Below are 18810 nucleotides of genomic sequence, written 5' to 3'. Positions count from 1 at the left end.
AGACACGCACGTACATACACATATAGGAAAATGAGCAAAACTAATATCAAATTGATACAGTCTTTCGATAATTGATCATGAATTTTGCTTTTCTTCCCGACGGCAGATTGAGAAACACGAAACCTTTTCTTGTTTGATGAAACAATTGGGAGAAATATTTTCGAGGTAATAATTTACCGTTACTGTTGAAAGCAGCAGTGGCACAGAACCGTATGATTCATGCCTTCAAGAGGACTCTTTTCTTTCCTCACATCTAATCGTGGATTCGTCTAACAAGACGAACTCCGGTTTCATCCTGAGTCCGAGTTATCTGCCGTCTCTTGAAGACCAAGTAGGAGACAACTCCAACTTGCAGTACTCCGGCTATTCCCAAGAACACGAGCCCGACGAACTTCCCCACGTTCTGGCTGCCGCTTGGAGAAACCCATTCTTTCGCGGGAGGTGCTGCTGAAGACGAACGAGGAGTGGGTGGCATTGGGGCAGAAAGAGACATTGGGGCAGAAGGAGGCGGAGGAGGCTCTGGGGAACAGGGAGGCGGAGGAGGAGGGGTAGGCTCTGGGGCAGCAGAAGGCGGACGAAGCTCTGGGGAAGAAGGAGGCGGAGAATTCTTTGATTTATTGCCTTCTTCGTTTCCAGAATTACTGACAGAAGGACAGCTATTCAATGATGGATCCGCCTGTTCGGCCGAAGAGGAAAAGTTCAGGTTTATTGACGCCACCATAATCAGGAAGATGAAGAAACATTGCATCGTTTGGCGTCTCATAGAAACCGCTTATCGTACGGATCTTGCACTTGGATAGGCGGTGCTGCCTGCTCCTTCTCAGAGGCTGGTGGCGGCGACAGTGAGGATATCAGCATGTATAGTTTTCTGTCATGTGACGTGCCTCCTCCTCCTGCCGCTCACCAAGTCTTCCCTTACCCATGTGCATATGGAAGGCTCGTGAGATGGATTCAATTCAATGGCTTCGAGCAGGAAAGACGGGGACTCTGGAGAATAAAAGAAGAGGTGGGCTAGATGGTGTATCAGAGGAGGAAGATGACATCTAATTGAATCTAATGGAAGACCAGTTCAAAGAAGATGATGAATCTAATCGAAGACCAGTTCAAAGAAGATGATAAACCTGTCGTCTTCATTCAACGTGAATTTAACTAGAAAGAACCCATAAAATGAAAATATATAACAAAATTTGAGAACAAGAAGTTTCTTAAATACATAATCAATCGAATTTAACTGGAAAGAGAGAAGGAGTAGCAGCCACAACCCTGTTGGGACCTTCAGCCTGACTCTTGAATAAAAATATACCACGTAATTAATGAGTTCAAGTTCTTACGCTCTTAGTGGGCCTCACAAAATTTAAAAGATTGCACCTTTTGCATAAGCCCCGAAAGCCTTGAATTATTATAAAATGAATTGCGTCAACGTGGAGAAAAGTTTCTAGACCTGCCGTATTTCTCACGGGTTATTGCAATCCGCTAGTTTTCATAACGCACTCGTACCTTCGCCACAAACATCTTTCAGATGTTCAAAGTCCTGCCACGTGTTGATAGGATTCAATAATGGAATTGACTTATGTTTTAAAGAGTGCTGCTTGCTCTCTACTTTTTTTTTTTTTTCAAGTCAATTTATACATCAAAAGACGTTACTGCTCGCAGTTTTTAATATATTGAAAATGAAATCGAATCAGCGGCCAAATAAGCTTACAACTTTAATGAAATAACTGCCACACCATTACCCGAAAGTACACGTTCAATGTGAACGTAAGCTTCAAGTACAACAATTTGAGTCTTATGGTGCACCCAGGAAGAGCCATTCATTCAAACTTGTCTTCTTTTTAGATGAATTAGAGATAATAGATCACCCAAGCAGCGGAAAAAAGTACAACCAACACAAGTTCTTCCACTTAAACACCAATCCTTAAGAAATCTAAACAAAAGAAAAGAATGAGCAAATAATAACTAAGAAACAATACGAAACAACCAATATAAAAAAAAGATACAGTGGAAATGTTCGCATTAATGCTGCCTATGAACATCTGAGGATCGTAAAAAAGATCGACAGCAAAAAGATTGTGGGTGACATATGTCCCTGAGAGATTGTGCGAGCAAACAGTCTTACCATGGCAAGGCTTGAGGCATCACCCAAATCCCATTTCGTGACAAAAAAACATATGAAGCTGCCGCTACCAGAAGGCACAATTTCATGAAATGAAAACAATCCCCCAAAACCAACAGTAATCTTGATCGCGATCGCGCCAACTAGCTCATCGTCTGCTACCTGCATAGTGGAATGAGAGAATGAAGGGGCCAACAAAAATGAAACAGAAGATGGCTATGTAAATAAGCGTGAAGAAGCAGTACCAAAACTGGATGGGTTCAGCAACACGGAAGAAGATGAGGAATAGAAGAGACGCAAAGAGAGAGAAAGCGTCTCAACCAAGCCCAACGGGCAGAAAAATTGTCTGTGACTAATTGTCTGTGGTAAACAGTTGGACCCTGTAGGGTCCGATTTTTTTTTTTTTTTTTTTTTGCGGGGGCAATTTTCTCCCCGGCAGCCCGTGGTAAATCAGGTAAGTTTTTTTCCCCTCGATAAACAGTAGTTTTTCTAGTTTTACTGGGCATCAAACGGGGGGCCTAAACGAAAAAATCGAAAGTCCGCTGGCTCATGCGCTCCTTCACTCCACCGGCCGCCTGAACGAACATCTGAAGACTCTGAACCTGCCGGTTGCTGCCACCCACCGGGCCGCCGTCCGCCGCACTACCACCCGCCGGAGTCCAGCGGTGCTTGCCTAGTTGCCTGCCTGAATCTGTCGATTGCTTGCACGCAAAGGCAAAGACGGAGCCGCTGAGCCGGGCCGGCGGGCGTTCGCCGCCTCTGCCGCCTGGACTGCAGTCTGCCGCCATCGTCTGGGTTTTTTCTGGTCGTCTGGTCCACCGTCCTCCAGCCGGAGGTCTGATCTGAGGTCAGTTGGTCACTGGTATGTCTTTCGTCCAGCCGTCACACTGGACTCTGGCTCTCCTTCCTAATTCCTCTTCTCAAATGCAGGGCATTTGACATTTGGCACTTACCGACCATTTTATTGGTTACTATTAATGATATCTATATCCGGAGACTGGAGTGCTGAATGGCTCTATTACTCTATATAACTGTTTTCAACCTGAGAAAAGAAAAGAAAAAACTTATTTGGATCAAATAGTAAAAATTTTCATTTGAGCTGTTCAATGTCAAGATTCTAAAAGTGAGCATACTTTCTTGAGATTTTATTACTTATTAGTATGTGACATTTGCTGATTGTTCACAATCTCCAGATTAACTAATGAATTAGCTGAATACTAGAGCTTTGGTACACATTATACTTTACTACTTTATACATGTAGCATTGGTGCCTTGCTTGAGGCCTATGTTATAGTATTTGGTACTGAATATCCCAGCATTGTGGTAATTTCACTTTCTTCTTCAAAGATGCAACAGACCAATAAAGCCAGGGCGTGTCTGAATTGTCGCACTTTCTTACCATCACGAAAATAAATCGACTAACTCTCTAGATCCCTCCCGTTGCTGATGACTCAAATGTTTAATTGGTATTTATAGAATAACTGGAAACCCAAATCTGTATCTTCATCCCTTTTCTTACACCCTAAATTATAAGCTGTTGCTTGAATTTTCTATTTTATACACAAGCATTTGGAAAGTGAATGCCTTTCATTTTATTGGTCATCTGCTATTTGCTTGACTAGTTTTTTTCTTTCATTTGTTTTATTCGTACTGAAAGTTAGTTCCAGAAATCAAGTACTGAAATTTATGGAATATGTTTGGTTTTGCCGTTAGAGGCATGATGCACTAGGCAAATGGACTTATATCTTTTCAAAATGACTTTTGGTTGTGATTTATAACCTTTTTTCATCATTACACGGTTCCACCTTTGGAATTTGGATAACGATTTTAGTTTGTTTTGATGATTATTTTCTGTGTTCAAATTATCATCAATTTCTTGGTTGTCTTTGTTATGGGCTGCAATTACTTAATATTTTCATTGAAAAACATTCATAATTTTTTCAAAAAAAAAAAAGGTTACTGAACAGGAGGGTCAAGGAGAAAACCAAGATGCTGGGAAGTTAAAAAACGTTGCATCTTTTTGATGTTAATGTTTTTTGAGTCATTCTTCATTTTTAATATAAATGATGTAGTTTACATTTATATTTTATTGTACAAGTGAATGAATGTTGATGTGTAATGAAAAACATAGACAAAAGGTCATTGTGTTAAATAGGAAGAATGCAAACTGCTTGTTTTTAAGTATCTAACTTTTTTTTTGGGTTTTGGGGTTAAGGATGTACTTGTTTGCCAAATTTTGGATTGTAATATTTTGTATGCCCACCTTATGCTCACATCTATGTCACTTTAATGAAAAGAAAAAGATGAATTGCACTTTGTGCTAATGTCAAAATGTGTCATAGAATAGGTTGTGCTTCACGTTCATGATGTGCATATTTGTACACTATATATATAGTTCACTTTTATTATATCTTGGTTTGGAAATGCTAACCAAGGTGTGTGTATATATATAATATAATATATAGATGATAATATATATATTATATATATATAAATATAAATATATATATATTATATATAAATATATATATATATTATATATTTTCTATACATTATATATATATATATATATATATATATATATATATATATATATATATATATATATATATATATATATATATATATATTGTCTTTGGACCATTCAGCTCCTAGGAAAAAATCCTAGCACCGCCCCTAAATGGTATGTCAGAAAATTACATTTTATGTGCATCCATGCACTAACGGACATTTAGATGAAGATGATAAATTCTTGCTTTTGCTTGTGTCTACATACTAAAAAAGCATTTATGTCCCAATACATTCTTTGTTTAATTGAGGAAAATTTTGAAACATAATTTTTTGTCCCCACTGTACATTATTCCATTTTTCCAAAGCTTCTAATACCATGTGGCAGCATCACAGGCATGTGCAGGAACATGCCTGTGAAGAGAGCTACCTCTCCAACAGCACATTTTGTGGGGCAATACTTGGTAACCATTGACAATGCAAAGGTTGATAGGGTGGAAGAGAATGAATTGCCGAATGTTAAAATAGCTAGACGACACAACCAAACGTTTGTTTTGGAAATCAAGTCAAAGTCAACCCCAAACGTTTGTTTTGGAAATCAAGTCAAAGTCAACCCCTTTGGAGGAGAAAGCACAAGTTTTAGGCAATGTGTGGGGTGCGGTTGCCGGTGCGAATGCAGATGTGGGTGCCGACATGGCGTATCCCAAAAAATTTGGGCACCAGCGTCGTGTCGACACGGGTGTACCTCCTTTTTTGAAGAGTCCGTGTGACATAGGTTTTAGGTGCTTATTAATGAAGCTGTGTCAGCCAGGAGAGTTATTGTAGAAGGTGCTGGCCAGTCTATATCCTACTGGAATTGAATCCCTTTAATACTGTTATGAAACTTCAGAAATGGCACCGATGGAGGTGATAATATGGAAGAGATCGGTTGTGGGTTGAATAATAATGTCTAGCCAGTTGGGAAGATATTTATACATGTATAGATGCCCCTCTAGATATAAATGTTTCTAAAAAGGTGCCCCTCCAACTAGTTTTTCACTATTGCAACTTTAACTCCATTGATGGAAACAAGTGAAGGAAAGGGAAGCGCAACTTCAAACCTTTATTGAATCACCTTATTGAATAAGTTTGATTAATATTATTTGACTTTACAAGTCATTACAGATGCTACCTTCATTAATAAAATTATAAGAATACATTAGAAAACACATTAATCAGTCATTTGGAGGCATTGTACCCTAATTCTAAAATAGATTAATGAAGAAGTTAATCTGTGAATTGGAGGCATCGTACCATAATTCTAAAATGAATTGAAGATGCCACTTGATCTGAATTCATGCAGAAACTGAACAAAAATAAAAGAAAAAAAAAAAATTAGGGGATCGATCCCATTAATGCAGGCTGGTTTTGACAATTATGTATATAAATCTTGATTTCTGGACATGAACCCCAACTTGCTGTGGGGTTTTTACCATTTTTGATGTATGTACTACATGAGACATATTTGAATTCGCTTTAAGGCTAATTTGGAGCAGGTTATATGCTAGGGGTTGAAAATACCAAAATAGCCTTTCTTCTGTGTTATCCCTTAACCTTTTATCTAGTAATTAATCTTAAAATTTGGGTCTGTACATAGAATTTCAAACATGTAAAGCCTGGGTTCATGCGGCAACGACCTTATTGGACCAGAATGCTCTGCTCCTGTCAGGTTGGCTCGATTTTCATTGAACAGGCTTGGAAAGTCAAACAACTCCGGTGGGTGAATTTAACTTTCATCATCCACATGCACATCAAGGTATGTTTCATAGCCTCAATATGTAAAGCCAAAGCTGATATAAATCCCTTTCACATGGGTCCCATAATGTAAGCAAACATTGGTTTTTACCATTAAGTGAAATAGATGATTTGAGATACTCAGTTTATGATTAAAACCTCATATTTTGGTCAGATGGGAGGGGGTTCGGTGCGTTTGATAACCTTAGATTTGGATTTAGAATCCAACCATCTCCCTCCAATCTTATATCCGCCATTTTCTCAATGCAAAGAATACTAAAATAAATACCTTAAGTAAAGTACGCATGACCTAAGATCTTTAGTTTGATGAAAACATTTCAGGTCAGATCCACATGAGATCCATGAATTTTAATGACCCAATGTATGTATGTATGGGAAATCACCTGTTTCAAGGTGTGACACTAAAAATAATTAATTTGTACTTTAGGATGCTCATCATCACCACTTCTCTCTCTCCCTCTCGTCTAAAATTATGTAGAAAAGAAAACCCCTTACCTAATATTGGTACCAAAAGTGTTTAGGGCCTTGATGAAACATCACGTTTAACAAGCAGTTTGGATGGCAGGAAATGAATGGAAAGGAAAGGGAATGGAGGGAGAAAGGAGAAGAAAACCTTTTCATTTCCCTTTCAATTTCTACATTTTTTGAGGGATTAAAATTACATTAGAACATCTTTTTCTTTCCCTTCCTCTTACGAAATAGAGTTCTTAGCCATCATTTCTTTTCCCTCCCCATTAATTAGTCATTTAAACATAGAAAATGTCTTTCTTTCCGTTCTTTTTTCTCCTTCTCCCTCCAATCCTCACAGGGTGCAAGTGCTTTCAGCGATTTTAAACAAATTAATCAGCAAAAAATATAATATATATTTTTTTTAATTGACAAAAAAGGGGCACTTGTTTTACAAAGAATTTGTAATTATCAAATTATGACAACAGAAAAGTTTAAAATTTGCAAATAACACTAAGCATTCATAACATGACGACAAGAATAATTTAAAAATAAAAATCATGAATTAATAACGGTGAGTAATTAAAATTTAAATGTATATAACATGACCAAAAAAATTAACATTTTTTTTCCAATGATAATGTTTTGTTTTTGGGGACCACGTCAATGGATACAGTCGCTTTCTTTTCTTTTTTTTTTATGGCGATATTTTGTAAGTATTTACAAGTTAAAATTTTGATCTTAAAAATTTGAATTATCCGTAAAAGCCCATGTTGCTAATTCCTATGTTTTCTTTAACCTTCACTAATATAATTAGAATTGATTAAAAAATTAAAATGACAAACACTAAAGGAAAGAACCTTAGAAATAAATGATTTTTCGAATAGGTTCAAAAAATGATAAGCAAGTATGCGTTACGATTTGTTTGAATAATATTATCGAATGTGTTGGACATTGGCACCTCAAGGGTGAACGAAGGGCTTCCGACCAAGTCGAAACCCTAATTCCCTTTTCTTTTTGTGTTCTAACAAATGAGTAAGAAAATTTAAAAAAAAAAATAGACAAATGTAGTCTTGACACGGTTGACCGTACCTGACTCATGTTTGACCCAAGTTTGAGTGGGCACCAAAATCGGACAATCTTGGTTGGATGCGGTCAGCCTCGCCCGGTTCTCATTGACTGGCTTTGGTGCATGTCGGAACCGCTCCTCAGTCCACACTCACACCCGAGTTGTGTCAACTCAGGTACGACACTGAAAATGGAGGGATGGCTTGTAGGTCGCCACAAAGAGACCATCAAATGCCTCTTAATTATTGATATCTCAAACTCTCGTTGAGGGCTGGCGAATGAATGACCAGTCCACTGCAAGCTGATCTCACCAACGACTAGTTCAAGAACAGATAGTAGTGTTGTAAAAAAATGGCCAATACGCATTGTATTGGCTCTTTGTCGATATAATATTGGGTTCATATGTATATTAATACACATTATACTGTTAAATTACTTTAAACTATTTTAAATCAATTTTTTATGTTAAAAAATAAAAAATAAGCAGTATAAGTTGATGCCTAGCTATATATATTAGCAGGCAGTGTATTGATGAGCAAGTGTATCCAACACTGATCCCCATCACTTACAAGACTATCATTAGCCCTCCAATTGAATCTCTCTCTCTCTCTCTCTCTCTCTCTCTCTTTCTCTCTCTCTCGCTATCCTATGCCGGATGGTTAAAAATTTTAAAACTATCACTAAAATACAAATGTCACATAAGCATTAGTGATGATTTTATGTTTTAGCAATCCTTCACCGTACTTTTAACAATAATTTATAGCACTTTTAACGATAAATTTTATTTTTAGTCATCCGACATGGTACTTGGATTCTAGAGTGCTCCATGCTTTGAATTTTCCATCTGCTCATGCTTATATCATCAAGTTTGAAATCAGGTCTTAATTGGTAGCTTGAAGTTGCAAGTGTTGGAATTTTTGAGCCTCAAAAAGGACATAACAGCCTCTACAAAAGGTTGTACCTTCTCAAGTGAAGTAACACACCTCTTGTTGAATGTAAAAGAAGTGTAGTATTACAACTTTTTACCAAACATTAATATCTCCATTCAAAACAGCTTTGTATTTTCATGCATTTTCACTTTTGCATCTATATTTTGAGTGTTAAAATCCAAAGCAATTACCAAATTAATATTTTAACATCCCCCTTAATTTATAATTGTAAAAAAAGAATTCAAAATGAAGACTCTATTTGCCTCACAGGAGCTCTTTGGGAGATTATCTAAAGTGTTCATGGAAAGCCAATGGATGATGTGATTCTCGTGCCATAGACATCAACAAAACAAAAAAGAATTTGAGGATATCAAGGAGAGAGATGCAAAGACACTTTTATGTATCTAGCCTAGGGTAAGTAATGCAATCTTTCTCTAGATTATGAATGCAATTTCAATTTTCCCAAAAGAAGCCTGAAATATCTTAAAGAATGAAGCCCAAGTCTTCAAAAAAATCATCTCCAACAAGCTTCAATGATTATACAGAGATTTGGATACATTGTCTAAAAAGGACAATAAATGTATTGAAAAGTTTTTTTTCATAACTCTTGAAATTATCAATCAAATAAAAAGTTATAACAATAAAGTTGAAGAAAGAAAAATAGTTGTCAAGATATTGAAAAGTTTGTTGTAGCAGTACGATTATGTTATAGCTGCAACAGAAGAAACAAAATATTTATCAACTCTATCATCACAAGAGTTTATGGGATCTCTTGAGGCACATGAGAAGCAGCTTAAAAGGGTCAATCCTCGAAATGTTGATCCTGCATTCCAGCAAGACTCAATATTGATGAAGAAAAAGAAGTTCCACCAAAAGAATTTCAATTTCGAAAGGAAGGAATTGAATGTCTACCAAAGGTTGCGATAAAGGAAAAAATATCCTACACAGCCAAGTTTAAGCATAGAGAAAAATACTGCCTTATATGCAAAAGATCTGGACATGATTCTGAAGAATATATATTTATATACAAGGTGTTGAATACCAAATCACCATCAAAACGATTGTTGGTTTTGAATGTTTTCTCTTGCATGATTGATGAGTAATAGAAAATTAATTTGTGGTGTAAAAACAAAATTGTGGAAGCCACATGATTGAGAGTAGAAAAGAGTTTGTTAGATTACATGAGACAGCTGCCATTGAAAAATGTTGGAAGATGAAAAATCTCAAAATAATGAAGGCAAATGAGGTATAGACAAAAACCAAAACTGACAGAAAAGTATCTTGCACAAGTCAAGGGATGCTAAGTAAAGAGAAAAATTTCCTTGTATGCAAAAAAATTTGGGCATGAGTCTGAAATTCATATGCACAAGATGACAAATACCAAATTCAACTACCCAAAGGATTGTAAGTTTCAAGAAAAATTGAAGCCAATTTCTCAAAAATAAAGATGAGAACGATGAAATTATTTTCTCTTGCATGGTTGATGAATAAGAGCAAACTGATATCAAAAATTGTGGAAGCAACATGAGAGTAAAAAAGGGGTTCATCAAACTTGCTGTCAACACCTGTCATTGAAAAAAAATATTGGAAGATGGAAATCTCAAAATGATAGATAAATGATATGTCATAGAAAAAAAACCAAAACCGACAGATAGACAAAAAAAAAATCAATCTAGAATCCGACAAGCAATAGGCATGTTGTAGATATATTTAGAAAAATATTATCTTTAAACAGGTATAAAGTTGAATATTTCATTTTTGAAAATTAAAAAATTAGGGAGGATGTTAAAATATTACTTTGAACCTGGTTTTAGATTTAATATCTGAAATCTATGTACAAAATTGAAATGACATGAAAATAAAAATGTGTTTTTAAGAGATACCTTATTTGGTCAAACATTGTACCTTTACACTTCTTTGAAATTTACCAAGAAGTGTGATGTTTCATTTGAAAATGTGCAACATTTTGTTGAGGGTTGCATAGTTTCTTTTAGGGCTCTATATAAAGCATTTTCTCTTTGTAGGAATGGATCCAATTGTTTCAACATAATAAAATGATATATTGATTACACTTGTGCAAAAGTGCGAAAGTCCTTTTCAACTTTTTGTTCTCAATTTTATTTTTGTGGTTATTGTGAACTTTTCCTACATAGATAAGATATTCAAAATTCTATGAGTAATTGCTTGAATGTATTTGACAAAAAAATATTCAGTGAGTAGCAAAATATCAGTTTCTTGAGATTTTTAATATTTAAATGCCAGTATAATGTGAAAATTTATGATATTTCCAAAATATAAAAATGTTCAAATATCACATCTTTCTATCAATCCCATTAACATAATAAAGGTCCTTTTTTCTTCTTTTTCTTTTAATGCATTCATCCTTTTAAAGGCCATTGAGCAATGAGAGTAGTTATTATTGTTCCATGGATGGGCCCAATCAATGAAAACAAGTTCTCTTGTTTTCATTCTTTTGTTATGCACTATAACTTCATTTGTAGTGGACTGTGCTATTAAGATAGGAAAAAGATAAAGTGAGACATATTTATGCAATTGCAATCAAGTTAGAGATGAGGTACTGGAATTTCGCCGTGGACCATACTAAGGGAGTATAGGATGGGCAGATTCACCTATGAACAATGTCACATGTAATTGCTCTTATTCAAATAGAATGATCTGTCATGTAGTAAGCGTGTATGATTTTTTTCAATCATGCAATATTTATTCTTATTGTGTTTATCCATGTAATTATTATAGTTAAATGATGCTAAAATTGTCTAATTGTGTGTTGTGGCAGATTTAGACAACTGAAGAAACAAAATTTAACAGGAGTGCTACCTGAGGAGCTAAGAATGCTCACCTACTTATCAATACTGTGAGTAACTCTATGACTTTTTGTGTCTTACCATATACCTTTATTGGCAAAACAAATAAGTTAACTCAGGGTTGCCAACAAATTAATGACTCCATGCAAGAACAATCCTTTCACTGTTTTATGTTGTTTTAATTGTACTTTTAATTAATAAATGTGATATACATTATTGGTATAATGAAATCAGTCCATGAACCATTTTTCTTCTTAACACAAAAGCTTTGCTGTTCATAAAATTTTCTCATTTTTGCTTGTAGATTTTGTATGCATGTACTTGCTTTTTTATTAGTTTAGAAATGACTGATTCTTGTTAAACCACTCACATAGATCCCATGTATATAGTGCATAAATAAATTTTCTTGTAGTTGGGTTGAAGCATTTGTAGCCTTTCTTGACGTTAGAGTACCCAAGAAAAATGCACCTAGCAGCTCTAGCTTCAAGTTTGTTTCTAAAAAGGACCTGAACATGCACATAACATTTGCATCCAAACACTTTAAGATGCTTAATAGACACAGGTTTCTCATATAAGAGTTGTAGAGGTACCTGGTCTCCAATGCTAGAGCTAGGGATGCAATGTTTGTAACATAGCTGGCAGTGGCTATGGCTTCAAACCAAAACTTTAGAGGCACATTCATATGAAATAGAATTGAGCGTGCCACATTCAGAAGTTGTCTATTTTTCCACTTGGCAATCCCATTCTATTGGGGAGTTCTTGCACATGTGTTTCGGGGTTGAATCCCATGTTTTCTTTTAAAATGATGCATAAAATCATTCACATATTCTCCACCATTGTCAGACCTAAGGCTCTTAATTTTCACATTAAATTGGGTAGGACACAATTGAAGAAATCTTCAAAAACAGCAGCAACCTCATTTTTATTTTTCAAAAAGTAAAGTCATGTTACTCTAATCATATCTTCATTGAAAGTGATGTAATATTCTTAACCACAATAAGACTCAACAAGGGCTGGTCCTCATACATCAAAATGAACTAAGGCAAACAAATCAGTTGAACGATTTTCTAGCATTAGAAAATGCATTCTTGTGGACTTGGATAGTTCACAGGCGTCAATTGAGTGGTCATCTGAATGACGATTTGGTAACACTTTTTTATGTGACGGAGGCGTGTATGCCATTGTCTATACGACTTATTTTCTGCAACAGAAAACAAACTAGAATCAATGTTGTCAAGTACATAAAGCCTGCTCTACTCAATGCTTCTACCATTTTCCTTCCTCGTTCCCGCTTCTTGATATATCACATTCTTTTTGGACGAAACAGCAAGACAATTATATTTCTTTGTAAGCTTACTCAGAGACATCAAGTTTGAAGGGAGATTAGGAATATACAAAACTTCACAGCTTGGTCCTCCTTGAATAAAACTTTTGTTTTCAATACCTTTAACAGCAATTGGGGATCCATCAGCCGTATAAGCACTTCTACCATCAACTTGGCATAGATTATTCAACTGAGTGGGAGTCCCGGTCATATAATCTGTTGCCCCAGAGACTACTATCCAATAAACTTTATTAACATTAGCAAGTAAATCATGATTCAGACCTTCATATTTACTCGGCGTCACGAGGTTTGATTTGGTAAATTTTGAAAAAAATTCTCTAGCTCTTCCTTGGTGGCGTAGTTGGCTTTGTCATTGCTCTTGGTTGGTGCCTTGTCATCGTTGTCACGGCTGAGCCACCCAATCATGTCCCAACACTTGTCACGAACATGCTCCAATTTTTTTGCAGTGGCTACACCTTGGTGATTTCTATTTCTTTGATCCCCTTCATATCACTTTGGCATGCTTTGGGTTTGAAACACGTCTTTTTCTTCTGGCTCTTATTTTGCTTAAAAATTTTGTTTTTTCAATTTGCGTCACCTTTCATCTTGCATCTTTGCATTGAATAGGATGACACACTTTGTTATAGGAAGGAAGCAACTTAGACATCAAAATATGGCCTCTCAACCTCTCATAGTCATCGCCTAATCCTGCAAGTACTTTAAAGATTTTGTCTTCTTCAAGGGGCTGTTTTTCTGTGTCCCGAGGTGGCCGGTCGTTTTTTGCATGAATTCGTCCCATAGCACTTTCTATTTATATGATAGAAATGGACATACATTTTTATAAAATGATAGGAAATTGATGTTGCTCAAAATTGGCCTTTTGAGACATTGATGTGTTGGAAAACTTAGGGGTCAAGCCTAAGTGATTGGCTGGCTGATTCTAGCTCTCCTTTTGAGTAGAAAAAGCATGTTTTTGAATCTTAAAAATCTGAAATTTCAGATTTCTTTGGATGGTCTTAGTGCAATAGCAAGTTATAAATTTATCTTTGTGAAATTGATTTTGCAAGCTTATTTTGAAGAGGTCTGGCTCCTTGATAAACCGCGGTTTTAGACCGTCACATCCAACTTTGAGGTGGTTGATTTGATGTCTAAAGTTTTAATTTTTCAATGTCGATTTATAAATGTATGGGCCAAATTTGATAAGAAAAGAGAAGACAATCTGATTTCTTCGCATAGTTACCGATTTTGACTATCAGTTAGGTAGATTTTGTGTTCTTGAACAAAAAAAACTCTTATTCGTAGGATTGAAAAGCAAGTTAGATTACACATTGATTTTCCATCAATTTTGGTGAGCAAAACTCTGAAATTTGCAGGAATTTTTGAAAAGTTTAGAAATATATTTGAATAAATACAAGCACATTGTGATTGATTTAACTGCTTCGGAGGTAAACTACACTTGTTTGAGTAAGTCTCATTCTTAACAGGCACATCAGAATTGACGCGATATCAAAATTTTATAAAAGAAACTATGAAAAATTGTAATTTGAAAGCCAATTTTGAATCTAAACACAATTTAGATTCAAATCATGAATTTGACTCGTGACATGAATCCCAAAGTGGGATTGCAAGTCTAAACTAGATCCAAATTATGATTTGGAATCCAAATCCAATTACAAATGTTATTTGAAATCCATATCCAATTGAAAATTTTAAATTTTGATTCAAATCCAAGAATTGGATCTAATTCGATCTAGAATGCTATGTGGGACCCACATATGAGCCCACCCAGCTCGTGTGGTCAGAAGCCCACCCAAGAGGTCACGCACCCCCCCTCTTTTCAAAAATATCTTCCTTCAATTAAATAAAAAAATTATTTTCAAAAGAAAATAAATAAGGGTTCATAGGAAAAGAGAGACATTAATCTCTCTCTCTCTCCCTTAGTTAAATAAAATCAAATTCCAAAGAAGCAATAAGTGTTAAAATTAAACTCACTTAACCTACTTAATACAAATAGGTTTGACTTGGGTACACCCAAATATGGTGCCAATTTCAACTAGGCTCAGCCAACATGGGCTCAGCTCAGTCAAAAGGGTAGGTTTGTCCCGCAACCCAATCAGTGGACGTAAATAGACTTTGATCGAATCGAATCCATTTTGATTAAACTCCGTCAAAGTACAATTTAGCTCAATTAAGAGCTTTCTTAGCTCAAATTCATTGAATTACCTAAACAAAGTCAAACTATTCGCAAATGAGCTTCGACTTTAGTCAATTGGTCAAATTTGATCAATTTGAACAATTTTGCCCTTTTATGAGCACATTGAAATTACAAAACCTAAATTAAGATTTTATGAAAGGCAAATATACACTTGGATTTGTCAAATGCATAAATCAAATACCAAATTAAAATTCAATATTTCAAACCAAAGTTTGATTCGGTTGAAATCCATCTTTAATCAAGTTATGGACAAAAATACATTTTTCGAACCAAATTTGATAAAATTTTCAAATTTTATTCAAATTTTAATTAAATTGTCATAATTCAATAACATTTGGAGCTTAACAACTAGGTTTTAACCTAACAAGCTCAAATTCAAACCAAAAAATAAATAAATAGAGTAAAATAAAGCAAAACCCGGTGCAAGGGCATTTTCATCCAAAAATTTTGGACAAAGTTGGTCAGCTAGGTCTGAACCAAGGTTGACCACGCCTAGCCCAGCCTACCTAGCTTGTGTAAATGGGTTAAGAATGGTCAATTAGAATAATTAAACCCTATTTAACTCATTTTACAAGTTTTCAAGGTCTTAAGTGAGTTCCCGATGTGAGTTAATAAGGTGCTTCAACTCACCTCCTCCTTTATGTAAGCCTCCCTTTGGCCACCAAAAAGGAAGGGAGGGACAAAACTTTGAAGTTTTCATCAAGTTGTTGCAGCCAATGAGCTAGAAAGGAGAAGCCAAGGAGGAGAAAGAAGATTCGTTCAACCCTCCCCCCCCCCCCCTATCTCTCTCATTTTCTTCTTCATTTCCCCATTCTCTCTGTTGAGTTTGCTAAGTTAGGGTGTTTAAGTGAACCCTTAGGATTTTCGTGGAGAGAAGCTCTCTGTTGAGTTTGCTAAGTTAGGGTGTTTAAGTGAACCCTTAGGATTTTAGTGGAGAGAAGCTTTCTCTTCCCCACGGTAAATTTTAGCAAGTCATTCTTCTTCTTCTTGCTTTGTTAAGCTCGAATCCAAGCTTGGATTCTTGGTTAGGATTCCTTGATTTAAAAAACAAGTAAAGAAGAAGATCAAGCATCAAGACCGACCACAAAGTAGGTGATTTTAACTCATTTCTCATATATTTTAGCTTTTTATTGGTTCATTTTAATTTCAAAAATTTGTGGGAGGAGTTTATTTTCATTTATTTTATAGCTGGGAATGATGTCTAGCTAAGAGAAACCTACGATTAAATGTACATGTTTATGCATAATGCGTGCATGTATCGGTTTTTCTAAAAGATGAACCCATGAATCAAATTTCGAAAAGGGCCCCAATGTCACGCCTCTTTCAAAACAACCACCTTAAAACCATTTTGAACTCCCCATCATGAGAAAATCTCACGGTAAGAAAGTGATTTTTCTGTAACATATATAATGCGAAAGCCTATTAAGGATGGATGCATTCTCATGAATGTGATCCACCTTTGCATGGCGAAACTAAAGACCGACTAGCTTGAGCATTCGTTCATCTCTTACTATGTAAAGTCATTTTGTTCAATGCTTTTTCAATTGATCAAGGGTGGTAGGAGAGATTAGAAACAAGTTTTTAATCTTCCTACGTAAAAGAACCCAGCCATGAATCATCATGATTCATGAGTTATGTGGTCTCTTGATTAAATTTTATTTTAAAGAGTAGAGTACGTGTGTGTGTGTGTGTCTATATATATATATATATATATATATATATATATATATATATATATATATATATACACATTTTAAAATAAAGTTGAAACATGTTTCCAAACTAGGTTTTAAGAAAAGGGGTCATTTTATTGATTTTTGTAGTACAGATCAATGAAATAATTTCATTTCATCTTAAATTTTTTTTTATTTTCTGCAATCCATACGTAAAGTGTATGCAAGTTGCTGAAATCAAACCATGCTTTATAAGAATTAGCTTAATAATGTCAAAGTTTATACATTTAAAATGTCAATTTCAACCATAAAGTGGCAAGGCTTTGAGGAACAATAATAAAAAAAAATCTAAACCTATCCAATTGGCATCTTAAAATACTTTTTATGGATTGTTGTTCTCATTCATAAATTTTCAGATTTGCATGACTAATCCATCTCCTCGAATGCTGAAAATTTTCATTTTCATTTCTCCAAAAAGGAGACCAACTATCCTAAAATTTTCCAAAGAAGATGACGATTCCATTGGCATGGAATATGAAATTTGAATAGGTTTAAAAGACTTATCTTTTCTATCTAAGCAACAAGCTCTCTATTGGAATCAATGTCAACAATTTTCAGTTATCTAAATCAACCCAAGATCTGATTTTTTTAGCTATTTTGAGACAAAAGTGGATGTCATCCACGTCTCTCATCTATTTCAAAAATTGATTTTGACATCATTTGTATATTTTTCATCATTTTGATAATTTTATGTTAAGTCTCTTGCTTATGGACTGCATCTCTGATTCATGTGCTTAATAATATAGTAAGCACATTTAGAGAAAGTCCTACATTTTAATTAAAATCAATCTTTACGTGCATATTGTATGACATTTAATTATAATTAATGGACTTTGAGAAATTATGAGAGAGTGAAGAATGAACGTTTCATATGGATGAACTTTGAGAGATTATAAAAGAGAGAATGATGAATGTCTCATGTAGTTTCCCTTCTTATTTTATGCATTCACTTTCACCCAAAATCAATAGCACCACATGCACATTCTCAAAAAATTAAGTAATTCAAATTTGAGTTGAAAAAGTGACTAAGTCATATTGCAACAAGAATCTATAAACTTCACTTAACTTCAAAAGAAAACACAAGCAATGCATTCACAATCTTGACCAAAATATGTTTAGAAAACAGCACATTTTCTAACAATTTGGAACTTATGTTCCATCAAAAAAATGAACTCTATCTAACCAAAACATAGGTTTTTAAATCAACTTGAAAACCCTCCAATCTTCAAATTCATTTTCAAAACAAGTTCAAATCATTTATTCAAAATGAATTTTGGTTCTTGAATCCAAAACCTCAAAGCACAAGCATATAGGATTTGCATCAATAACTCATACATGATTCAAATGATCCTTAGTTCTTGGTCCAATTACCCCTGTCATGGATCCATTTCTCTAAAAAAAATTTCCTCAAAACTTTAATTTTGAAAGAATTTTACTGATTCGCATTTCGACGCCCTTTGAGAAAGGGGTGAGGTGCGAACAATTGATCTCTCTTTTTCCTTTCTCACATATTTCATTCACCATGACAAGAGCACGAAAAGAAAGACAAAGTAGGTAAGCAACATATAGTTGAGAGATGCAACACACATCCTATTTTTGGGATATCTCACCATAGATTCTTTCCTTGATTTGAAAATTTTCAAAATCTAGTTTTTGAGTCCATAGGTTGACAACAACCTTATTTTCTTTATGGAAAAACATGTTTATGTAGGTTTCTTGATCAAAACCCAATTATATGCATTAATTAGAATCAATTAACCTGTACATTTTATGTATGTAACCTAACAAGAAATCATTCCCAGCATTGAATTAAATTTGAAATTCTCAGTGTTGATTCAAAGTTTTCAAGGTACC

The 18810-nt window shown here is 35.0% G+C and overlaps 1 protein-coding gene across 1 annotated transcript; it reads right to left on the bottom strand.

The window, feature by feature from the left end:
* Positions 1–253: 253 nt before the first annotated feature.
* Positions 254–2901, bottom strand: LOC116260244 (uncharacterized). The gene is made up of 3 exons (XM_031638421.1): positions 2716–2901; positions 2117–2275; positions 254–676 (listed from the first exon to the last, which is right to left on the bottom strand). Exons 1-3 carry the CDS (start codon positions 2899–2901, stop codon positions 254–256), a joined length of 768 nt encoding a protein of 255 aa, XP_031494281.1.
* Positions 2902–18810: the final 15909 nt, after the last annotated feature.

Source organism: Nymphaea colorata, chromosome 9 (genome assembly GCF_008831285.2).
Source record: "Nymphaea colorata isolate Beijing-Zhang1983 chromosome 9, ASM883128v2, whole genome shotgun sequence".
In the NCBI taxonomy this organism is placed as follows: domain Eukaryota; kingdom Viridiplantae; phylum Streptophyta; class Magnoliopsida; order Nymphaeales; family Nymphaeaceae; genus Nymphaea; species Nymphaea colorata.
The sequence above is the reverse complement of the archived record's forward strand: the minus strand, read 5'-3'. Positions and strand labels throughout refer to the sequence as shown.